Source organism: Callithrix jacchus, chromosome 17 (assembly GCF_049354715.1).
Source record: "Callithrix jacchus isolate 240 chromosome 17, calJac240_pri, whole genome shotgun sequence".
Classification (NCBI taxonomy): Eukaryota; Metazoa; Chordata; class Mammalia; order Primates; family Cebidae; genus Callithrix; species Callithrix jacchus.
The window spans coordinates 79,002,648-79,029,233 of record NC_133518.1 but is presented as its reverse complement, the minus strand read 5'-3'; the positions used below and the strand labels follow the sequence as shown (position 1 = coordinate 79,029,233).

Here is a 26,586-nt window from a genome sequence, read left to right as displayed (position 1 = left end):
ACCCTGAACTTCTCCTTCATAGTGTTTATCATGACTGTAAGTTAGTCAACTGTCCCTACAAGACAAAGATCATCTCTATTGTGTTCCTTTCTCATAGTAGCTCCAGCTGCTAATAGAATGACCTGCATATGACTGATGCTCAGTATTTGTGAAATGACTACCTTCTTTCCCTCATTAAGACTTCATTCCCTCCCTTTATACAACCATTAACTTTAAAAAGAATGGATTTTAACCCGAGATGTCCATCAGAATGGCCTACAGACTTTTAAAACACACACATTCTGCAGTTCTAGGGTAAAAAAAGTCCCATGCAGATGACCCTGGGGCACCTCTACCTCCCCTTCCCTGCTGCCCTTATCCCTATATACTAAGAGGGAAATTGCCAATCTCTAGCCTGCCTCTCTTGCATTCATACATTTCCAACTACGTACTGACCTTTTAAGTCACTTTAAGTCAGCTTCTTAAATTAAGAATGCCTTCAGGAGGTTCCATTTATCTTCATGGCACCAATGTCCTCTCCACAAACCACTGCTGGTTGCTCCCTGAGCTCCTGTTGTTATATTCTATGATTCTTTCACATGCCCTGGGCGTTTCTCCTTTGCCATGTAGCTCTAAAACCAAACTATTTCATGCCTAAAAACCTGTAACATCTCAGCAGTCTCATCTTCTAGCTTTTGGTCAATCAAACTGTTAATTTATACAAAGCTGCTATTAGTATTTTAAACACATCACTGTGTACTTTGCCATTGATAAACAACTGTCAAAAGTGTCTCAGCATCTTTTTGAGATAGTAGACATTCTTTAGTGTAACCTTGAAGAACCATTTAGAATTTGAACCCCACCTAGCCTTCCAAACTGACCAAAGTATTCTGTATCTATGACTCCAAAGCAGGAATAAGGCATGAATAAACTCCATGAAGAGTAAATATCTTACAGAAACCTAGAAAGTCCTGAATGTTATGGCTATGCTTACCTAACCTTGAAGTCGTCTCACACCAGGCCGTCCGCCTCGTTACTTACTAAGTTCTGTTTATGCAGACTTTCGCACTTGGATCTCCACGATCTCTTTCCTTCTAAGGTAAGCTTGTCCAACCTGCAGTCCATGGGCCACACGGTCCAGGACAGCTTTGAATGCAGCCCAGCACAAATGTGTAGCTTTCTTAAAACATTGTGAGATTCTGTTGCAGTTTTTTTGGTTTTAGCTCATCAGCTATATTAGTGTATTTTATGTGTAGCCCATGACAATTCTTCCAATGTGGCCCGGGAAAGCGAAAAGACTGGACACCCCTCCCTGTTCTAAGACATAAAACATGGTGTTCCTCTTCTCTACCTGGAAAGCATTTAACGCTGACTTCTCATACAGACAAGAGATAGGTTCCTTCTCATCCTGCAGTCCCATTTAACATCCCTTTTTCAAGGAGGCCCCTTCCTGCTCATCTAATTAGCCAAGTCCCCTCCCGCTATTTGCTATTCATTTCTCTCATAACATTCATTCTAATATTTACAAGTACTACAAATTTTAAACTATTTTTGTCACCTCCACAAGACAGTAAGAATGAGCACAGGGACCCTATCTGCTGTGTTCCCCATGTATACCACGTACCTATTCCATTTCTTAAAATATGTTAGATGCTATGTTCAGAATGAACAAATGTAAGAATAACCTGGAAGAACCTCAAGATTCCTGGGCTTCCAGTCCCACACATGTCCAGCTGTCTACAGACCTTCCAGTCACTTCATATAAACACTATGAGACTTGATGTCAAAAGTAACATTCCAGGGATTCTGATAAATAAATGTATTTTCAGCTTACTCTACAGGTTACTGCGGAAACAGCTGACAGAATTTACATCCCCCCATTCTACTATGAACTCAGCCACGCTTGTCTATTCCCAAGCCTATGGTTCCACTGCCAGCAGTTAACAATCATAATGTCTTTCCCATAAATTCCCAAGTAAAAGTACTGTCGGTAAGTGGGAAAAATGCATGTTGCTAGCCCTATACTTTACTCCCAACATTTTCTTCCATTAAATGCCTTTATATTTTTCCCTCTTTCAATATTGATTTGAAGCTTGTTTTGAAATTCTGGGTAAATGTTGTCAGTGGGTTACTGAAAGGATAAAAAATGCTAGGTCGCTAAAGAGTAACTATTTTACACACACACACGAGGCCCTAGTACAAACCATCTATTTACCCCAATTGCCAACATACACAAGATACAAACTACCACATACAAGTTTACTCCTTAAAAAATACTTAGAATAGAAAAAAACCTGTTTGTCCAACTTAGACCATCTATTAACTGAGAATACAGAATATCGGGGCTAAACACTGCATATAATCAGGCAAGAGAAAGAAAGAAAATGCACCCAAATAGGAAGTCTCTGCAAATAATATGATTCCATACCTAGAAAACCCCATAATCTCTGACTAAAAACTCCTTGATCCAATAAACTTCATCAGAGTTTCAGGATATAAAAATCAATGTATAAAGTCAGAAGTGTGTTCATACAGCAACCACAGCCAAGCTGCAAGCTGAAGTCAAGAATGCAATCCCATTTACAACAGCCACAAAAAGAACAAAATACCTAGAAATACAGCTAACCAGTGAGGTGAAAGACCTCTGCCACAAGAATTGCAGAGCACTGCTCAAAGAACTCAGGGTGACACCAACAAGTGAAGAAACGTGCTATGCTCATGGACAAGACGAATCAATATTGCTAAATGGCCACACTGCCCAAAGCAATTCACAGGTGCAATGCTGTTCCTATCACACTACCAATGGCACTCTTCACCGAATTAAAAAAAAAAAAAAACTATTTAAAAATTTATATGAAACCAATAAAGAGCCTGAATAGCCAAAGCAATCCCGAGCAAAAAGAACAAACCTGGAGGCATTTTACCCCACTTCAAACTATACTATTAAGATAAGATTACAGTCACAGCATGCTACTGGTATAAAAGCAGACACACAGACCAATGGAACACAACAGAGTCCAGAAATAAGGCCGCACACCTAACAAGTCAACAAAAGCAATGGGGAAAAGGCTCCCTATTCAAGAAATGGTGCTGGAATAACTAGCTAGCCACATGCAAGACTGAAACTGTACCCCTTCTTTTACCATATACAAAAATCAACTCAGAATGGATTAAAGACTTAAATATAAAACCTAAAACTATAAAAACCCTGGAAGATAACCTAAGAAATACCATTCTGGACATTGGACCTAGCAAAGATTTCATGACGAAGATGCCAAGAGCAGCTGCAACAGAAACCAAAATTGACAAATGGGACAGTAGAAAGAGCTCAGAACACCAACAGAAATCAACAGAGTAAACACAACCTAGAGAATGAAAGAAAGTATTTGCCAACTAAGCATCTGACAAAGGTCTAATATCAAGAGTTTACAATAAACTTAACAAGCAAAAAAGAAGCAATTCCATTAAAAAGTGGACAAAAGACACAAACAGACACTTTTCAAAGGAAGACATACAAGTGGCCAACAAGCTTACGAAGCAAAGCTCAACATCACTGATCATTAGAAAAATGCAAATCAAAGCCACAATGAGATAATGTCTCTCACTAATCAGAATGGCTACTAATAAGTCAAAAAGCAACAGATGCTGGCAAGGATGCTGAGAGAAAGAATGCTTATACACTGCTGGTGGGAAGTAAATTAGTTCAGCCGCTGTGGAAAGCAATTTGGTGATTTCTCAAAAAGCTTAAGACAGAATTACCATTCAACCCAGCAATCCTGTTAGGTATACACCCAAAGAGAAAGAAATCTTTCTACCATAAAGAGACATGCACACATATGTTCATCGCAGCATTATTCACAATAGCAAAGACATGGAAATCAACCTAAATGCCCATCAATGGTAGACTATATAAAGAAAATGTGGTACATATACACTATGGAATACTATGCAGCCATAAAAAAGGAACAAGATGCCTTCTGCAGCAACATGGATGGAGCCGGAGGCCATTATCCTAAGCAAACCAACACAGGAACAGAAAACCAAATACCACATGTTCTCACTTATTAAGTGGGAGATAAACATTGAGTACACATGGACACAAAAAAAGGAACAACTGACACTGGGGCCTACTTAAGGGTGGGAGATAAAGAACTGAAAAACTACCTATTGGGTATAATACTTATTGTCTCGGTGACAAAATAATCTGCACGTAAACCTGTGACATGCAATTTACCTATATAATGAACCTAAAAGTTAAAAAAAAAAAAAACACACTGCTCATGAGCATCTACTAATAAAGCAATCATTTTACTTCATAAAATTGTACTATACTAGAATTTGTCATTTCTCCTATAAATTCATAGGTCTCTTAGCAAATCTCAGGTTTACTCAAAACAAATTACAAACAAATTTTATCAAGTACAATATGTGCCATTAATTTCTGATAGATAATAAGAACTCTACCTAGTCTTAAATATTTAGCTACTGTACTCTGATGACACATACTCTGAATGTAATCTTGGCTGCAAACTAAGACCGTCTATTTTCAGTCGTTAAAGTACTATCACCTTTTTCTTTCTTTCTTTCTTTTTTTTTTTTTTTTTGTTACCCAGGCTGGAGTGCAATGGCACGATCTCAGCTCACCGCAACCTCCGCCTCCTGGGTTCAGGCAATTCTCCTGCCTCAGCCTCCTGGGTAGCTATCACCTTTTTCTAATAAAAGTAATCTAAATAGAACTACAGACACAGATACATATACTTACCAGCTTCTACAATAGCCGGCTTATTACTAGAGCAGACAGATAGCACCTTCAGCACTCTGCTTGTGGTCCACAGTAGTTTTTCATAAGTGTAGGTCCTCATTATATTTACTAAGGCTTGGGGTCCACCACTGGCCAGTATAATCAGCTAGAAAGATGTACATATACTGTTGGTCATGAAATCGTGATCAAATGTCTGAGAAAAGCTGTATTACCAACCTATTTTATTACACAAGAATTTCAGCCAGCTTGCCATTGGACCCCATCACTCAGATCCCCACACTGGGGCCCTATTCAATTTGTCCCTTTAAAGCATTCCACTCAAATTCAGACATCCCAGTCCTCCCAAGAATGTTATCAGTTTTGGTCCAATTTCCTTCTTCCCATACTGCTCATAGAAAAACAAAAAAAAATTTAGAAACCATGTTGGTATGCAACAGTAATGCCCTCAAAACTGACTCACTGAAATCTGAACCAGAACTGGTACTTAAAACTCCTAATCAATTGGCCCTTTTAATTTTCCTAATTATATCCACCTTAAAAACAGATATTATAAAAGGATCATTCACTCTTGCCCTTTCATTCCCTATATATCCTCCCTCTTGACACTGTCCCAATTCTCTAAAAACAAATTTCATTTCATGATTCTGAAATTTCCTATTGTGCTTTTAAACATGTTCTACAAAGCCCTATGAGATCTGCTGAGTCTATCTCAATAGCCTCACCTCAAGCCTTTCTTCCTCCTTCCTCATTAGTATTTCTTAAATTCTCAAAACTTTCCATCTCCTTCCTTCATTTCAAAGATGCTGTTTTCTTACCTAACCTTCACCTAGTGAATCCCTTCTCATTCTTGAACACTGAACTCAACTATCACTTCCTCCAAGAGGCCTCCTTGAACCCTGAAAAAGAGGGCCTGTTTCACTTGTTATGTGTTCTCATAGCCCCACTTCTTCCCACTACATAAATTAAATATTAATTAGGTTATTATTCTCAGCATCTACATCCCACCTTAGAACAAAAGTGTGAAGAGAAGCTTGCCTATCATATCCCTACGACTTAGCACAGTGCTTTACATATGAAAACTCAAAGATTTTAAATAGAAATGAGTTGGGCTGCATAGCAGGAGGTGAGTGAGCATTAGCCAGCTTGAGCTCCACCTCCCGTGAGATCAGCTGCAGCATGAAAGTCTTGTAGGAGTGGAAACCCCAGTGTGAATTGCACATGTGAGAGATCTAGGCTGCATGCTCCTTATGAGAATCTAGTGCCTGATGATCTGAGGTGGAACAGTATCATCCAGAAACCATCCCCACAACCTCATTCATGGAAAAAATGTTTTCCACGAAACTGGTGTCTGATGCCAAAAAGGTTAGGAACACTGCATGGAATGATATGACACTGTCAGTCCCTGATGCTCCATGAAAACCACATAAAGAACAATTCTCTTACCTTGCTTTCTTGGTTGCCATAAGCTAAAATTTGAAGGCAGTCTGTCGTAATAGCCAAGAATTTAACATTTGTTTTGTTGAGCAAGGCAACCATTTTCTGCAGCCCGCCAGCTAAACGCACTGCCATTTTGGCTCCTTCTTGGTGTAACAAAAGGTTGTGGAGAGTTGTAATGGCATAAAACAACACAGAATCCACTGGTGAACTGGGAAGAAGAAACAAGCCTCATGAGAAATACTATGACTATACTCTTCTACTTTTTAGCTTCAAGCATTCTGACAATGTTTTCTTACCCAAGCATTTTCACCAGGGCAGGAATGCCTCCAGATTTAAAGATGGCCAGCAAGCCCTCCCGATGATGGGAAAGGTTATGCAAGGTCCCAGCAGTACAACGAGCTGTTTCTACATCATTTGTATTCTGCATGGTACGTACAATAGCAGACACCATCTGAGGAGAACGCATGATAGCGTGTCTGGAAGCTTCCTTTTTAGAAAGCTGATGGACCATAACTGCAGCCTTATTCACCACCACCTATAATAAAGGAATTAAGAAACATCGTTAGTTTTCCAGTACTGGTATTGGGTGGACATTCTGAAACTACTCCTTTTGAGCATTTCCTTTGAAGCAGACTAAAAAGGTAGCCATGTCACTGCTCACCTGGTCCTCATCATTGAGCAGTTTTGTGAGTTCGGGGATTGCGCGTGTGGCAAGTTCTGCATCATCCTGATAGTTGATCAAGTTTACAACGGCATGTTTCAGCATCTGTGACGGTTCAGCCAAACGCTGGACATTGGTGGGGTGAGCAGCATCAAACTGTGTAGATGGGATCTGCATGCCCTCATCTAGTGTCTCCGGGAACATAGCGGCTCGTACCCTCTGAGCTCGAGTCATTGCATACTGTCCATCAATATCTGGAAAAGGTTAAATCAACACTCACTATCCATAGTTCAGCATTTATCTAAGTATCTGCTATCCTAAATGGTAAAAGCAACATTGCAAGTACTCCCTTTTCTTCACCACAACATTTTATTTAAACTATGATACACTAAATTCACTATTTAGTTCTCAAAACTGCATTCTGACTTTCAGTAAGGTAATGAAAAATAATACTGTACCAGCTACTTGTTCTTGAGTGAAGGACTGAGAAAACCCCTGTTCCCACTCATATAGGACTTGGGAGGTATCCACATCCTCTTCCTCAGGATTGCCTTTACCACTCAGAGAAGGAGCTGTGGTAGTGGCGCCAGAATGGATTCCAGAGTCCAGGTAGGACTGTTGCTGCCAGTGACTAACAGCTGCTTTTCTGTCTGGTTCCATGGCCATGTCCAACTCCATCAAATCAGCTATAAATATGAAACAGTATTGCCATTAGTACATTGGAACTGTTGCTTTAATTTTTAAAAAATGAATCTGTGATATGACCCATTGAAATATTTTTAGAAATAAAGTCAAATCTGAAAAACAGCCAAGAAAAGCAGAATGACAGCCAGGGTTAGCTCAGTGATGAAATACCTAAGCCCTTTGGGGACCACCTAACAGTTACTCACTGAATCAGTGGAAGAATGGTACTGTATCCAGGGTCCAGAAGCAGTCATCCAGACTAGATTCCTGCTGGTGGCTTGTTTGCTATTTCACCAAGCCATTAGGAGGAGTGAGCAGAAAATGGAGCAAAAGGTAGCCTGACAAGTAAGCAGGGAGAGAGGAAAGCAGGGGGATCTCAGCCAGACTGGCTTAATGGCAACGAAGCAGAGCCCCAATTCAGTAACGAAAGATTGACGACACAAACCTTGAGTGGCCATTGTCCACGCTGGATTTTCAAAACAGTTGTATGGTATACTTCAGATACCCTAAAAAAAGTTAATCAAAAGTCATTAGGATTTAAATCTAGTTTGATTGATACTCCTAATTCACTGGGATACCGGTTAAATGTCATTACTACGCCCATAAAAACACCCCATGTCCTCATTTACCAGGTTATTTAGTGAAATGCAGACCTCAAGGTCTCCTCCAGACACCTCAACCACTGCTCCATCACTGCTGAACTTCAGTGAAAACTCCTCCTTACCAAACATGTCTTTTTATTAACAGCAGAAATTTAAGTTACAGATATTCAGGATGGTGATGAGATAATAATAAAATCTAGGGAAGGGGAAAAAACTATTCAAAAATCAGCTGCTCTCTGAATTCCTAAAGGTCTCTCCTTTTGCAACCTTTCAGGGAAAAATTCACAGATCCCCCTTTGGATAACAGAGGTCCAAAGGGATTTTTAAAACACCACATTTTCATTAACAAGTTAGTTGTTTTCTTTGCTGATATAGTGCCATCAAAAATTATTTCTCGTAAAGCAAACTTTGATGACTGGTAAATTTTAAGATTTTTAGTACAAAGAAAAATTAATTTTCAAATGAAAGTTTGCAATACAAAAGCACCTTTATGAGTGAAATTTTTCTAAGTTCAAATTTACAGCAATGATTTATTATAAATACAGTTACCACCAACAGGGATAGGTATTATTTTGATTAATATCATATATATAAATCTTAACATCTAATGTATGTATTTTTACTTTATTATGCAACATTCAGAAAAAAACACTGCCTCACACAGGAAACTATTTGCAAATGAGAACAGTTTAAGGACTTACAGGCCTCTAGGTATTTCTAATAACAAAATTTCCTTTATTACAGAATCTGTCCCAAACAAATTCATCTTGAACTACAAACATACTGGGTATGTAAAGATATGGAATAAAATATGTAAGTGTGATCTGTGTTTTTCTTTTATTTTTTCCTGAAGACAGTTTTGGTATGTTCCCCAGGCTGGAGTACAGTGGTGTAACCTCGGCTCACTGCAACCTCTGCCTCCCAGCTTCAAGTGATTCTCCTGTTTCAGCCTCCCCAGTAGCTGGGACTGCAGGTACCCGCCACCACGTCCTGCTCATTTTTGTATTTTTAGTAGAGACGTGATTTCCCCACGTTGGTGAGGCTGGTCTCAAATGCCTAACCTCAGGTGATCCGCCCGCCTCAGCCTACCAAAGTGCTAGGATTATAGGCGTGAGCGACTACGTCCAGACTTTGTTTTCAATGAATGCGACGTGTCAATGTTTAATGAAGAAGGAAGCTCCTTACTGTGTCCTATTTTCTCTATGTAAAAGAGTATGTGTTTATTATTTCTAACACTGTGCTTCCATTACTCGATTTTTACAATCACCAGGATCATTTGACATCTACAGCTGACAAGAGTTGCAGACAGTTGTTCAGTGTCCATGGTGGAAACAACTGACAATTTACATACGATGCGAAATGAAGGACAGGAAATAGTAAAGGTGATTCGGTCCTTGAGAATCTTCTATTTTAGGATAATTTGCTAAGCAGGATTGTGTGTTTCATGTTTTGCTTTAATAGGACTGGAGTGAAGCATAGGAATCTCCATTTTTAATGAGCATTCTAGGATGCAGGCAAGTTATCTGCAGACCACACTTTGAAAATACTATGCTGGAAGGCACCCTATTCTCTGCACACTGAGGCTGTTTTAGCGTCTATTTTTTTTCAGACAGGGTCTTGCCCTGTCACCTAGGCTGGAGTGCCGTGGCATGATCATAGAACGCTACAGCCTTGAACTCCTAAGCTAATGCAATTCTCCCACCCACCTCAGCCTCTGGAGTAGCTGGGACTACATGCCTGTGCCACCAGGCCTAGTTTTTTTCTTCTTTTTTTTTTGGTGGACATGGGGTCTCACTGTGGTGCCCAGGCTGGTCTCAGAACTCCTGGTCTCAAGTAATCCTCCTGTCTTGACCTCCCAAAGTCCTAGGATTACAGATGTGAGCTACCACGCCCGACCTTAGCTGCTTTCTATTGCCTGTCTTTAAGAGTGGCTATTTAACTACTTAGCCACCCTTCCAAAACATTGGCTCCCCACTCCGACCTGCAATATATTTCTGCAAAAGGAGACTCAAAACATGTTCTACACCAACTTGTGCTTTGGCCGGTGCCAACAGACTCAGAAACCAACTGGTCATGTCTATGTGCCATATAGCTACTTAAGAAGTGCTTTGATACATCGGCTTCCAAGAACTTTACACAACTGTTTTCCCTTGTTGTTGCTGCAAAGAAAAAACACTTACCCACAATACTGGGTAAACTCTGTACAGGCTGACCTAGTAAGCTGACCATGATTTATAATGATTTCATTTTTAGAATGGAAAAAATCAAGTTCATGTTCCAAATTTACAACAGCCATTTGTACACTGGGACCTCCCAACATTACATATATTATTTTTTAGCCTTTAAAATTTATGCAACATGAATAAAAATTCATCTTGCTCTTCAACAAAGGGTAGAAATGGGGATCTAATTAGGTAACAGCAAAGTCCCTCTCACCCCGTACCTGCTCTGGAGGCAGATCCAAATATACTAAAAATCTGAGCATTAACCACTAAAGAAATCAAACAGATTGCCCAGCAAGAACTAGGGCAGAAAACTGCTCCAGAAACAAAAAGGAAAGCCTTCCTCCTCCTTTTTCTGCCCTGAGCCTTCAGACTAAGGCTGGCATCTCCTCCACCACACCCTGCCAACCATTAAGGTCCCAATTCTAGCGCTCCCAATTAGCCAAAACTTACCAATCACTTCAGGAAAATGTTTTTTAAAAAGCAACAGAAAAATTAACTGCATAGAAACTGAGATGAAACTTTTAGGAGTGTGGTAGAGAGTGAAACAGAACAATTTAGTATCTCCATAAAGACTGAAGAGAATAAATAATAAGAAAACTGAATAGAAACTAAAGTTGAGAAAACTTCCTAGAGTACAAAAAATACAAGAGAATAAATAATAATCAATTCAGGAGTTCAAAGGTCCAACTAGTAGGCATTTCAGAAAGACTTATCAAGAAAGAAAAACGATAAAAATCCACTAAGTACCAATCAAGAGGCAGGAGTGCTTAAAAATTATGAAGTACAATCATACACCACATAATGACATTTCAGTCAAGATGGACTGCATATCCTACAGTGGCCCTGTAAGATTGTAATTCTGTATTTTTACTAGATCTTTTCTATGTTTACGCAAACAATCCAGGTGAAGTGGCTTATAATTCCAGCATGTTGGGAGGTGGATGGACTGCTGCAGCACAAGAGTTCCAAGTCCAGATTGGGCAATACAGTGAAATTCCATCTCTACAACAAAATTTTAAAAACTAGCCAGGTGTGGTAGTTTGTGCCTGTAGTCCTAACCACTCGGGAGGCTTAGGCAAGGAGGATCACTGATCCTAGGAGTTCAAGGTTACAGTGAGCTATGATCACGCCACTGTATCCAGCCTGGGCAACAAGCAAGACCCTGTCTCTTAAAAAAAAAAAAAAAAAAAAAAAAGGATACACAAATACCACTGTTTCAACTGCCTACAGTAACATGCTGTACAGGTTTACAGCCTAGGAACGACAGACTATACCACATAGGCTAGGTGTGCAGTACATTATGGCATCCAGGTTTGTCAAAGTTCTACACTAAATGTTTCAAGACAGATGATCATTAAGCTACAGGCTACATTAGAATACTGTGTGTTCCGACAGCTTTACCATCACCAAGTGATGTTCTGACAAAGAGGGGACTGGCCAACCTCTCATGTATTTTCCATTCAGTCTGATGCATCCATGCATCTTATATTTTGGCAATATGAACATGATACTCTTTCCAACTACATAATTTATAAAGGATACTTCAAAATTCATCTTGCTATTTCTGCTTTTAACCCTATAAATGTCTCCTGTCAAAGTCAATGGCAAAAACCTTGACACAACTAATATATAATAGATTTCACACTAAAGTTATATTTCCTCTTCCCATCAGGACAGAATTATCTTAATGACCTTGGATTTCAAGACGTTTGAGTATTATTAACTAGGAGTAAATCTGCTACATAAAAATAAAGCACACATATTTTAAAACCATAGTTTTATAGTTGCAATTCATAATTCCCTTTAACAATAATCAAGATCCAAAGAATTATTCCCTGTTTTAAAGTTAGAAAGTGCTACTCTATGGCATAAGCATGATAAACTTTTGATAAACCTCCAGGGGTTTTTTAAAAGCTCTTAGTAAAATTTAATTTGTAAATCCAAAAACACATGCACATACATTTTCGTTAACTGTCACCAGTAATACTTTGCCATCTAGTAAATGTATGCAGTTTCCTCAAATCTTCCTGTTAGCACATTGCATCCAACACTAACATTTTAAGTAACAACTCAATCCAGTTTCCTTTCTGCTTTCTTCCATCACAGCTTTCTTCAGGGAGGGGTGGGGTGGGGTGGAGTGTGTGTGTGTGTGTGTGTGTGTGTGTGTGTGTGTGTGTGTTCCCGAGGTGTCTTGTCATCCTAGAATGGCCAATAAGCATCAAACATCAAGTGACCCTTGCTCCTCTGAACGCTAAGATGTATGCCTTTGGTATTGTCTTTAAATAGGTACACAGATGGCTACTGGAAATATGAAATCTTCTCAGGTAGGAAACAGAAGGTAAACAAAAAAATAAATATATGAAATCTCTTTTTGGCTGGGAAAAATTAGGATGTTTACAGAATGATCTCTTCATTTCTTCCTAATTGTTTTCCTACCTCAGCCAGAAAGTAATATATGCTTAGTATAAATTAGAATTTCTATTTGTCATCTCCATCATATGAATCCACCACACAGTAAATGATGACATTTTGGTATATTTGGCATATTAAACTGATTGCTATGTATTTTTAAAAACAGGAATATAAAAATCACTCCTCATCAAACTACTATAAAATATTACCATCTGGACTGTGTCATATGTCTATACTATAAGCATATCTCCTCCACTCTTAGCTTGTTCTTCCATTTTATCTATTCCAACAATGCTGCAATAAACATCTTTGCGTATAAATAATTCCCTTAATTCCTCCACCACCAGATGTTCTAGAAATAGTATTACTGAGTTAAAGGGTAAGAATTTTAAGTCCCTTCATGCACAGCTCCAAAATACTGACACAGCATAAACTGACACAATTTTCACAGAACGTACTGAACAAGTGGCCATCTTACCAAGGACTGGTCGGCATCAGCTGTCATCTCACACAACTTTTAATAGATATGTCCACACACCTAACATACATACCATCACCCACCCATCCTACAAGGTTTTCTAAATTCTGATAAGGATAAATGCTTATTTATTTACTACATGTAATGTAGCCTTTTGCCTTGCCAGATTTTTCATGTCATCCTTTTATATTTTTTTGAAGTACATGTATACATTATACATAAAAAGCCCCTTGAACATTCATTGATATAGCACACTTAGGCCAAGTGTATTTCTTAGAATTTTACTATTTAAAATAATTAGATTATGGGAATACCCTTTGCATGTTGATTTACTGTTAGTCTCACCAATGAGTAACTCCATACGCATCTTTGGTCAGTAACATAATCCTAAAATAAATAGTACTGGTCCTTCAGGGAAAAAAAAAAAAAGACAGTGCCTTAAAGCAATCTTTCACTCCATCTCCAAGAACAAATTATCACAAAAAGCAGATCATTTTCCTCCAACTTATATTAACATACGCAGCCAAAAACACTGACATGTTAAAACATGGCTATCTCCTTTAAGATACATCCTGAGTAGGCTTTATCTCACAGGCACGTTTTCTATAATTTCCAAAATATAATTTTATACCAATTAACTTAAAAAACAAAACAATGCTTCATATAGTTTATGAAGTAAAAGTATACAAAGAATATATACTAGCTTCTTAATAGTAGGCTATCAATAGAGTAGGCCTGGGGTCAGCAAAGGGAATAGGATAGAAAAAAGTATTAGAGATGGCTGCAATTCGGCCAGGGGCGGTGGCTCACAACTGTAATCCCAATGCTTTGGGAGGCCAAGGCAGATGGATTGCTTGAGTCTAGGGGTTCAAGACCAGCCTGGGCAACATGGCAAACCCCTGACTCTACTAAAAATACTAATGTAAAAATTGGCTGGGTGTGGTGGCACATGCCCCTGTAGTCCCAGCTACTTGGGAGGCTGAGGTGGGAGAATCACGTGAGACCGGAAAGTTGAGGCTGCAGTGAGCCATGATCACGCCACTGCACTGTAGCCTGGGAAACTGGGGTGAAATCCTGTCTCAAAAAAAAGACGACTTCAATTCTTTAGCAGTTTTTTGGTTTTAAAAAAAAAAAAAAAAAAAAAAATCAAACAAATACAGCAAAACTATCTGTTAATCTAGGAAGTGAGTATACAGGTGTTCTGTTATCTTGTAGAGCAAAAACTGAATTAAGAAAATAGCACTTCAGATAAAATAATTTAAAGCCCAAATGTAATTTGAAAATAAGTCTTTGTACTTAATTTTTTAAAAACAAAGTGGAGCTAACTAAAAGAGACATGAGTATTTTATGTACACTTTTGGTAAATCAGCTTAAACACTACTAACTCAAGTCTCAAATACCAGGATAAAATATTACCATCTCCTTGAAAAGGTAACAGTCACGAATGCTAACAAGGCTACAAGTCTATCTCACAAGGATAAAGACTGCAGCTCTGTGAGACAGTGTTTCCACTACATCTCCCAACTTGACAAAATGATTGGCTAAATACTTTTAAACTTTAGGATACCAGTTAACATTCCTGAGACACTTTTATACCCATTTCGTGTGGATTTTATAGTCTGACAAGGCTGAACAGAAAGCAACTCTTAATTTAACTAAATTTTTAATATAAGTGGTCATCACAAGTACATACAAAAACTATTTTCCTGTACAAAAATAGGACAGATTTCATTCATAACAGTAAAATGAGATATATACAAGAGTAAATGGAAAGATGTGTCTTGTTCTTGTCTTGATTTCAGAAGAATTATAAGAAGGAACCAGTTCAATCACATTCCTAAGATAACATCATAAATCAACAACCACAGCAATTCAAGTATTGTATTATTGGGAAGAAATGGGTAAGAGACTGCAGTAGGCAGAAAAACACCCAGATGTAACGCGGCAATTTCATAAATGAAGAAGGTAATATTTCAATTAGTAGATTACCTGATTAAAAGTATTAGGAGAAATGGGCTTGTAATTCCAACTATCATTTTTTTCATCCTTATTTTACATTAAAATTAAATCTATATTCACTATTTACATGTAAAAAATAACATGAGATAAAATATGTGTGTGTAAGAATAAAACCATGCCCAACTGATTACTGATTAAGCAGGAGCTGAAATTAAAACCAAAAAGGGAAACATAACATAATTTGTGTGTGTAGTTTTTAAAGTCTGAGCAACAAATCACCACATATAAAATATTCCAAAAAGTGACATGCTAGAACCTGTGTAACATAATTAAAGGCTCATATCCACAGTACAAAAAAAACTGGGAACAAGTCAGTAAGAAAAAAAAAATGACACTGCAGGGAAAGAGCAAGAAATAGCCTTTCAAAGGAAAAACAAAAAGTGAGCAATGACTATATACAAAATTAAACCCATTTACTTTTTGCTTATCAGAATGGCAAAGACTGAAAACATTGATAATATCTACCGCTAATTAAAAATATGGTTAAACTAGCAAGAACTTTTGACAGTAAGCTGGCACTATACATTAAATATAAGTGCAACTACCCTTTGACTTAAAAATTCAATTTTTTTTTTTTTTTTGAGATGTTTCGCTCTTGTTACCCAGGCTGGAGTGCAATGGTGTAATCTCGGCTCACCGCAACCTCCGCCTCCTGGGTTCAGGCAATTCTCCTGCCTCAGCCTCCTGAGTAGCTGGGATTACAGGCACGCGCCACCGTTCCCAGCTAATTTTTTGTAATTTTTAGTAGAGACGGGGTTTCACCATGCTGACCAGGATGGTCTCGATCTCTTGACCTTGTGATCCACCCGCCTCGGCCTCCCAAAGTGCTGGGATTACAGGCTTGAGCCACCGCGCCCGGCCAAAAATTCAATTTTTATAACAGAAATGTATTCTGTGAGAATACTGCCAAAAGCATGCTAAGAGTTCTGTATACTGAAGCATTCATAGAGAAAAAGATGGAAATTATTCAAATGTCCATCAACATGGGACTGAATAAAAAATAATTTATCCATTAAATGGAATATATTCACCCACTGAACAAATTTTAAACACCCTTTATATTACTGGTATTACAATGAGTAAGAGAGTCAAGGTCATACATACAGCAAAGCTTATAGTCTACTGTTAGGGAATTAAGCAATAAAAACCAAAAGAAAATTTAGAGTGAGAACTGCTAATAAACAAGCTTATGAGGTGGCAGGTGTGCTACTCTAGCAGGTGGTCAGGGAAGGCCTGTGAGGAAGAGACATTTCATCAGAGGAGGAGCAGCTGGCCACATAAAGATGGGGCAGAGAACGAGTGAAAATGAAGGAATGAGCTTAATGTGGTAAAGGTATTAAAAGGTCACCAGTGAACTAAAGGCGGGGAACCATTAAGAGAATCAGATCAGTTAGGATGTAAAATAAAATCCAAAGTATACTGGGAAGCCAGTGAAGCAATGTGATGTATGGTTTAAGCTTTCTAAAGCTCACTCTAGCAGCTATAAGGGGGAAGGAAAAAAGACAACAGGGGGCAGTAGCAAAGCAGAAAGACCATTTAGGAGGTTACTATAGCTGTCCAGGTGAGAGGGGGTGGTGGACTACCATGCAGTCATCAAAGAGAATGAAAAAGGTCTACATAAAAAATCTATCTATCTATATGTTTATATATAAATATATATGTAGATATATTTTATGTAGACCATATATATATATAGCAAGTATGCAAGGCATCTGTATATCTTTTTAGGTATATTTTTGCATATATTTGCAGAACCAAATACATAAATGTATTATTAGAAATAATTTGTCCAAAAAGTTAGGGTTATAGATATTAGGGTTATATAATTTAACCCTATATAGGTTAGCCAAATACTGAAATATAACGTTAAGGAAATGTTTCTAAGCATGAAAGCTAGGTGACGTATGAAATGGACTTTGTACAAAAGAAATGTGGCAACTACTCAGTCAACCATTTTGCCTCAAGGCAGAAACAAATTGCTAAAAATATTTTCTAAAGCAAGGAAATAGTATTGCAAATTTTTCGATCTTTAAGCAAATGTCACTTTATATGTATCAATAAATTTCGTATTTTAGTAATTTAATAAATATTTGTTCATTCCTATATCTTACTCTGTTAAAGTGACAGTATTCTAAGGATCAACTGCACTATAAAGTCACCAAGTTTCTGAGTCACTTACAACATCTTAGTATCTTTTACAGCATAATTTTGGGATACTGCCTTGTGGATCAGCTAAACAATGAATTCTGCCTTTGACATACTTAACAAGGATAATTAAATTCCTAGCAGCTTTGGTTCTGAGCCTATCTCACTGAATCTTCCTAGCAACCTCATAAAGAAGGTACCATTCCGGGCCGGGCGCGGTGGCTCAAGCCTGTAATCCCAGCATTTTGGGAGGCCGAGACGGGTGGATCACGAGGTCGAGAGATCGAGACCATCCTGGTCAACATGGTGAAACCCCGTCTCAACTAAAAATACAAAAAATTAGCTGGGCACGGTGGTGTGTGCCTGTAATCCCAGCTACTCAGGAGGCTGAGGCAGGAGAATTGCCTGAACCCAGGAGGCGGAGGTTGCGGTGAGCCGAGATTGCGCCATTGCACTCCAGCCTGGGTAACAAGAGCGAAACTCCATCTCAAAAAAAAAAAGAAGGTACCATTCCTCAAAATCACAAGAAAACTGACTAGCCTATATTAATGTAAGACTACCTAATAAGCCATTCAGTTAAAATTCAAATCCAGGTCTGTTTGTAGCTCAGTCATGTACCCTTTCAATCTAATCATATTTGCCACCCCCATACCAAAGTTAGAGACAACTGGTAACAGTCAACGTTGCAGATAAATCAAAGAAAGGGGGTAGCCAATTTTATATAAAGGTATCACATATAATAGTAAAGAACTATATGTTTTAAAAAATGAATGATATCCTTTCAACAGTGACTATAGCCCCCCAAAAATTATTTCAGTATTTGAGATTTGAATCACTATATACACCATACTTTGTGTGCCTAGGTAGACAGTACCAGATATGCCAAAGAAATTGAAGATTTTATTTCAAGAAAGTTTCTAGATGTTAATCTCCACATTCAGACTACAGGCAGAATTAATGGGGAGGTACTCAATGACTTCCAAATTATATCCCTTAATGATAACCTTTCTCTACTCCACTTGTTATTAAGAGTTTCCCTTCCCCACTATACCAGCATGCTTTTAAAAAAAGAAAATTTAAAGCACCCAGTGAGTGAACTCTGTGACAGCTGAGACAGTACCTTTAAAACAGCTTCTCACTGTTTCTAAAGTTTAAGTGCTTCGCGTATATTAAGCTCTTAAATATTTGATGAACTAAACGTGTTAATAAAAAGAAAATGCTCAAAAGTGGACAGAAGAACACACAAAATGTAATACGGAGGCTTGGAGAGGGAACAACATTTATTTATAACCTAAGAGATTTCTTAAATGCCTTCAGAACCATGAGAGATTCATTTATGAACAATGGGTATCATCGAGAACAGGGTTCAGAAAAGTTTTTCTGAAAAGCATCAGAAAGTAAATATTTTAGGTTCTGTGGGCAATAAACTCTTCATCACAACTACTCAACTGTGCTACTGCAGTAAAAGCAGCCAGACAATATGCATACTACTGAGCATGGATAGCTGTGTCCCAATAAAACTTCATTCGCAGGAACTGAAATTTGAATTTCATAACATTTTCACATCACAAAATACTATCCTTTTGATTTTTTTTTTTTTAGCTATCTAAAAATGGTTCTTAGTTCACAGGCCATAAAAAAAACAGACGGTGGACAGTAGTTTGCCAACCCCTCATCTATTTGTTACATACTTTCACTGAGAACAAAAGAACATGTATTTTCACATTTTAATAATGCACATTAAGCCTAAATGTGAGGACCTGTAATAAAAAGGTTTTTAAGTGGGTTACTAAGAGAAATCACAAAGTTTTCTTTTCCTCATTAGTATCTTCAAAAACATGAAACTAAACCAAATCACACATGAAAGCTATACCAAGACAATTTATTTGGGAAAACCGTTTCAGGCCATTAAAAGCACTACGTGCTAAACCATAATTCAGTCACAACATATGCATGACTTTTAAAAATCTTTTTTTTTTTTTAAACTATGAAGACTAAAGGCTTGCTTGAAGGTCCCCTTAAACTGGCAACCAGGTCCTTCCAATGGTTCTTAACCAAGGGTGTTAATCAGACTAACCTGGAACATCCAGAAATACCAAGAGATTCTCTATCAGAGGGGCTGGGGAAGGGCCCTGGCCCTGTATTTTTCATTTATGTGTCACAGGTTGCTGATGCTGCCCCCCATAGCTAAGGACTGCAGCTAAAATCAAACCATATGATCCAAACTTCATGCCTGCCATTAGGAAATAACCCAAGTTAAAGCAGCATCTATTCGTTAAGACAATACAGATTCTCAAACTTTTGAAAACTTCTTCCCCCACCATACATGTCAAGTTTATCTTATCCTTGCAAACAGAGAGACATTTTGCTGCCTTTGACAGCCTTACTCTAGTAATAGGCCTCATAATTATGAGGCTCTCTTACAGTTAGGAAAAGAAGATGACAGAAGGAGTCAGCTAGGAAGCTTGTTTTATCAAAATGTGACTGCTTTTTGTTATTTCAGTACAGAACTTTTAGGACTATTCCCTCATCTTTCTTCTATTGTGAGTCCAAAGACACACCAATAAATGAGTCATAACCTCAAACTATGCATGAGTGCTCCACTAGTATATGCTGTTTTCTCAATTTACCAGATTATGATGTTAATCAAATTTTCCCACAACTCCTTTATTTACACAATAGTTTCAGCAATACCAACAGTATAATACAATGTATAGTTTTTCATTCAACAAATATTTATGCATCAGCTACATGCTAGGATCTGTAATAGATTCTGGGTGTGCAGTAGTGCCGAATGCAGAAATGGTCCCTGCATTCTGGAGAGGGAGACAGACAACCAAATAAACAATTACAAAACAGTATATAACTAAGTAACAAGTGGGAGAAGGGAGTGGAACACAGCAGAAGTGGAAGGAAGTCTCACTTAGAGTGGTCAAAGCCTTCTTGAAGGTAACCCATAAGCTGAGACCTAAAGAAGGATGCAAAAAGGCCAGCATGTAAGGAACAGAGAAGAAACATTCCAGAAATAGAAAATAAGGTGCAAAAACCCAAAGTCATGAAATAACATGATCATCTTTCAAGAACTAACCCTTGAGATCAGAGTAGTCTGATTATAGAGGAAAAGGGTGAGTGCAGTGAAATGTTAAAAATAGCCAGAACACGTAGAGCTCTCTAGCCTTTGGTAAGAAAGATGTTTTCTATTCTATGTGACACTAACGTCATGAAAGGTTATAAGGAGGTGAATAACATACTATCATTCGCATTTTTAAAAGCTCGTGCTATAATTAAAAAAAAAAAATAGAAGAAAACAAGAAACAAGGGAAAGCAGTAAGGCAGCCATAGCAATAGTCCGGCTGATAGATGGTGGCGGCGCTAGGGACAAGAAGCAGCTAAAGAAATATTTAGGAGGTAGAAACAACAGGCTCTGTTGATGGGATGAACTGGATACAGTAGCTGAGAAAATTAAATTAGGTAAGAGGAATAAAGATGAGTCCTACCTATCTGGCCTGCACAATTAGATTGTGATAATAAATCTAGTGCCATGTAAGAAAAAACAGCAGTTTCTAAAAGTGCATTCTCCAATACAATAGCCACTAATCACACAGCCACATTTCAAGTTTTAATAGGCCCATGTAGCTGGTTGCTACCAACTAAACAGCACAGATAGAGAACATTTCCACTGTCTCAGAAAGTGTGGACAGTGCCGTGCTAAAGTAATAAATGTGCCAAATGCAGAAGTCCATCAAGACTAAAATTATAAAGTCTGCATTTGATTGGCCAACGTGTAGGTCCAGTGGTGATCTCAGCAAGAGCATGTTCATTGGAATTATATTAATAACAACATATTGGAATAACACATCACAAACTGGGATGAGAGTGAAAAGTGGAACCATATACAGAGGGTATCTTTCAGTCCGTGAAAAGGAGAAGAAAAAAAAGGTTGGGCGATTCTAGAGTATTCATTTAGCAAAACTTTATCAAGCATTTTTAGGTTCCAGATACTGTCCAGCTACCAGGGATACAAAAACAGAGCAAGGGCCCTCAAAGGGGGGAAAATAAGCAAGTAGACAAACTTTCAGATTGTGATTAGATACATCAAATAAATGAAAATAAATCACCAAGTCCAACTGAGCGAACAAGGAAAATTTCAATGGACAAAATATCTGACATCAGTCTTGAATGCTGGATCAGTTTGAAGAAAAACAAAAAGGCTGAAGAGGAAGAGGAGAAAAGTAACAGGTGATGAAGGATGTGGTCTGAATATATACGAGCTTGAGCTTTTACTGAATGAGATGCTAAGCCCCTGGAAGTTTCTGAACAAAAAAGTTACATCATTTAATGTTATAAAAAGGGTTATTCTGGTTACCATGTTGAAAACACATTTAAGGGGGAAACAGGTGTAAGCAGGGAGACCAGTTAGGCCTTCCCAATAATACAGGCAAAAGCCATTCATAACAGCAAAGATAAAACCAACCCAAATGCCCATCCACAGCAGACTGGATAAAGAAAATGTGCTACATATACACCATGGAATCTGATGCAGCCTATAAAAAACAAAATCAGGTCCTACGTAGCAATGTGGATGCAGCTGGAGACTGTTTACTGCAAGCAAATCAACACAGGAACAGAAAATCCAACGCCACACGTTTTCACTTGGAAGTGTGAGCTAAACACTGGGTACACACAGACATCAAGATACAACAGACATGGACAAGAGCAGGGAGGGAAGGAGGAGGAAGGGTAGACAAGTTATCTACTGGGTACTATGCTCACTACCTGGGTGACTGGTTCAACTGTACCTCAAACTTCAGTATCATACAATATACCCTTGTAACAAACCTGCACATGCACACCCTGAATCTAAAGTAAAGCTGAAAAATAATAATACCAACAAAAGATGGCATGGCATGGCTTCAGTGAGAAATGATTAAGATTTTTGGATATGCAGACATGCACCACGTAAGGACACTTCAGTTGATGACGAACTGCACATACAACAGTGGTCCCAAAAGATTATAAGGGAGCTGAAATAGTCCTATCACCTAGTGACGATGTAGCCATCGTAACATGGCAGCACAATGCTCTACTCATGGTGTTTGTGGCGTTGCTGGTGTAAACAAACCTACCGTACACTTCAGCTGTATAAAAGTACAGCAGGCCAGACATAGTGGCTCATGCCTGTAAACCTAGCACTTTGCAAGGCCAAGGTGGGAGGATTACTTGAGGCCAGGAATTCAAGACCAGCCATGGCAACATAGTGAGACCCTGTCTTTACTTGATAATGACAATGACTGCATTACAGGTATTATTTTAGAGTGCACTCCTTCTATTATTTCTTTAAATTAAAAAAAAAATTAACTATTAAAACAGCCACAGGTAGATCCTTCAAGAGGCATTTCAGAAGGCACTTTTCTCCAAGGAGGCGGCAGCTCCATTTCTGTTACTGCCTCTGATGACATCCCAGAAGGACAAGATGTGGAGGTGAAATACAGTGATATTGACAATCCTGACCCTCTGTAGGCCTAGGCTAATGTATTCATAGTTTTTAACAAAAAAGGTAAAGGGTAAAAAATAATTTTAAAAATAGAAAAAAGTTTATAGAATAGTGATATAAAGGAAATTTTTGTAGAGCTGTACAATGTAATACCAGCTAAGTGTTATAACAGCTAAGTGTTATTACAAGTGTCAAAAAATTTTTTAAAGTAAAATTCATCAAGTAAAAGTGACAGTAAGCTAAAGCTAATTTATTATTGAAAAAAGTCTCTTAAAACCTTAAAAAAATGTAGTGCAGCCTAAGTGTACAGTGTTTATAAAGTCTACACTAGTGTAATGTCCCATATCTTTCACAAGGACTCTAGTCATTCGCTGACTCACCCAGAGCAACATCTAGTCCTGCAAGCTCCAGTCATCGTAAATGCCTTATACCGGCGAACCATTTTTTATTCTCAAGACTGTAGGCTTACTGTACTTTTTCTATGTTTCAATATGTTTACATAAAAATACTTATCTTTATGTTACAATTGCCTACAGTATTCATTACAGTAATTTGCCACGCCATATAGCCTAGATGTTTACTGGGCTAAGCCATCTAGGTTTGTCTATGTATACTCCATGATGCTCTCGCACAACCATGATTATCTCCTAATGACACATTTCTCAGAATGTATCCCCATCATAGAATGACACATGACTGTATTTCGAAGGGAGAACAGACAAGCTTTGCAGAGAGAATTTGGATATGGGGTATGAAAGATGAGTCAAGAACTGCAAGGTTTTAAGCTAGATAACCGGAAAGGCAGAACTGCATTTCAGAAAAGACTAAGATGCAGCTGTGGGGAAAACTGGGAGGTCAGTTTTAGATCTATATTAAGTTTGAGAAGCTTAAGACATCCAAAATGCTGACCAAAAAATAGCTGGATATCAGGTTAAGGATGTCAATTTGGAAGTCATTAGCAAATACATGTAAATACCATCTGTATGAAACTATGATACTGGAGTAAACATGCACAACAAAAAAGGAGAGATTCAAAAACTAACCCTTCAGCCACTCCAACAGAGGTCAGAAAGATAACGAAAAAAGAAGGAACTGCCAGTGAAGTAAGAAGAAAACCTCCTAACAAACATGGTGAAAACCAATGAAAAGGCATTTCAAGCAACTGTAGCAATGGTGCCAAATACTACTAAGAGATTAAGGGAGATGACAACTACAAATTTATAACATGGTGGTCACTGGTAGGGGTTTAAAAGAAACAGTGAGTGCATAAAGCAACTTTTCAAGGTATTTTGCTGGAAAGAGAAGCAGAGACTGAGGTGGTGAGTGAAAGGAGAGACAGGGAGAAAATTTTTTTTTAGAATGGGATAACAGCATGTTTGTTCCTAAAAAGAGCAGGAAGAGTAGGAAAAACCATTGATACAAGTGAAGTTCTAGAGAGCAAGAGGGGATGAGATCTGGTGTACAAATGAACTGGGTGGCCCTATCTTGGAAGGCTACAGTTCGTCCACAGTGGCAGAGGAGAGGATAAAGGACACGGTCATAGATACTAGGGATCACTGGGCATGAAGCCAGGGAGGGACAAGATTGTTGAACATGTATACAAGAAAGTGATCATAAATCAATATGAAACTTCAGCTGTGTAGAAGTTAGGGTGAGGAACAGGGAAAAGCTTGCATAAACTATAGGTCCCAATGGGACTGATGGGTTGCTGGAGCTGATATATTCACTAAAGGAATTAGAAACTGGGGTGTTTGAAATGAGATTGGGGGAAGGGAGCACACTTACTGATAAAAGACTAAGTATTCCAGGATATGACAACAGGAATGTGTAGTTAGGGTAGAAAACAAGATCACTGGAGGAGAGGAAATTAAGGAACTAAGAGACCAGGATATTGGAAGCATCTTGTACATCAAAGCTTGTACCAGATTGTAAATCAGGATATCGCTTCCTTCATCAAAATCTTGCTACAAAAAAAGTAAGCTGAACTAAACAGTAAACTTAGTGACACAGGTGACTTCATTCTGGCATAAACTTTTCCTTAATTCATACAGGTTACAAACAGTTACCAGACCAAGTCTTGACCAGTACTGCTCTACATGGATACTGATGTCCCCAAGAATTATGACAGAAATAAAAGAGAAGTGACAATGAGCAAGCGCTAAGAAAGTGATCAAGGAAAAATGTGAATGACCCAGAAACGTTTGTAAATGCTTGAAATAAAGATGGGCAGTGGGTGGTATAATGTGATCACATGAAAGTCAAAGCTTTAAGTTTTGGAGAAGAAAGGTCAAAAAGTTGACAATGAGGAACAAAAGCAGACATTTAGTGCACACATCTTAGAGTTCAGTATTATAAGGTGTGCAAGCAGGGAAAAACTCACCACTGCAGAGAGCTGCAAGAGAAGTAGCATCCTCAGGGAGAAAGCTAGGTTACAGTTGGAATAAGAAAGAAAGGAACATTCACACAACAGATTGACCGAGTTATAGAAGTTACAATGAATGGATTTCCGATGATGAAAGGTGGGAGACTGGACCAAAAAAAGCAACAGGATTAGAGTCTGGGGGGTGAGTTAACAAAGAAGAGCAAGTGTAACTAAAGTAACAGTATCCTTGAAAAGGCAAGCCTCAGGATTGGCCTCTGACCAGAAGGCAGTACTACTACTTCCTTCATGTCAAGACAGACCCCTGATGAAGCTTGATGCTAACAAGGTGAAGGAGTTCCTACTTAGCTCCTGATGGTGGAGAGAGGGGAAGCTGAGAAAAGGGAAGGTATGAAACTGCCCTTCTGCCTTAAGACATTTCAGACAAATGTAATGGAATCTGGGGTATAATGGCAATCAGGAAAAACCTAAGGCCCTTTAGCATACAATCAGGGCATTCTTCAAGCATAAGAAATATTCTTCTAAAAAATCAAAATTTTAATATTTCCCAGCATCCACTTATCAGCAATACCATTTTAACTATAATTACTCTACCTCAAGGGTGACCCCTGATCTTCTGGCATTCCGAGACATCTCATCTCTAAACTTTCTAGCCTCTTATTTCTTATGCTATGGGGAACAGAATGGCTGGCACTCTCAATCAGGATCTAGGAAAAATGACAGTACAATTAAAGCAGGAAAATAGTGATCAGCAGACGACAAATACAAGACACAGACTAACAAAGGAGGTGGGCTTCAAACTTCACAAAATTCAGCAAAATGCCAGAAAACTGATATACTAAATTTATAACATATTTAAAGAGCACTACGTTTCCTAAGTAACATTTAGTTTGTACGTTTGTACCTAAATGAACTATAAAGTATAAGCAAAGTTTGAAGACATTCTTTCAATGGCTCAGTAAGAAATTTAAGGGTCTGCCTCAGCACTTTCCTACACCGGCAACAGAACTCCATTTGGAAGCCTCCATAGTTACCTGGATTGAAAAATATTTCCAAGAATCCCTTCTTCCTCCCTTATGCAGGTGGCATTCATCTAGTATATGCAAAACTTCAAAGACATTCACTTCCTACACTTAAAACCAGTTAATTATACTAAAAAAAAAAAAAAAAAAAAAAAAGGAGAGAGCAGTTCCTAATCCGTTACAGCTGTTCAGTTTACTTCATAGTAACGCAAAATTGGGAGCAGTTTGCAACAACTATCCCTCAGTATAGCAAATTACTATCACCACTTAAGATCATCTTCAAATT

At 38.2% G+C, this 26,586-nt stretch overlaps 1 protein-coding gene across 7 annotated transcripts in view; it reads right to left on the bottom strand.

Moving 5' to 3' along the window:
• CTNNB1 (catenin beta 1) overlaps positions 1-26,586 on the bottom strand; it is a 41,465-nt gene that overhangs the window by 7,900 nt on the left and 6,979 nt on the right. For 4 of the 7 annotated variants that reach the window (XM_054246834.2, XM_078354742.1, XM_078354740.1 and 1 more), the window contains exons 2-7: positions 7,969-8,029; positions 7,298-7,525; positions 6,840-7,093; positions 6,475-6,713; positions 6,185-6,386; positions 4,742-4,886 (exon numbers count right to left, since the gene is read on the bottom strand). In XM_054246834.2, the coding sequence (XP_054102809.1) occupies positions 4,742-4,886; positions 6,185-6,386; positions 6,475-6,713; positions 6,840-7,093; positions 7,298-7,525; positions 7,969-7,981 (1,081 nt within the window). In that variant the 5' untranslated portion in view covers positions 7,982-8,029. Of the gene's footprint in view, positions 1-4,741; positions 4,887-6,184; positions 6,387-6,474; positions 6,714-6,839; positions 7,094-7,297; positions 7,526-7,729; positions 7,862-7,968; positions 8,030-26,586 lie in introns of those variants that run through there. The other 3 variants (XM_078354743.1, XM_078354745.1, XM_078354744.1) reach the window with 1 other exon arrangement.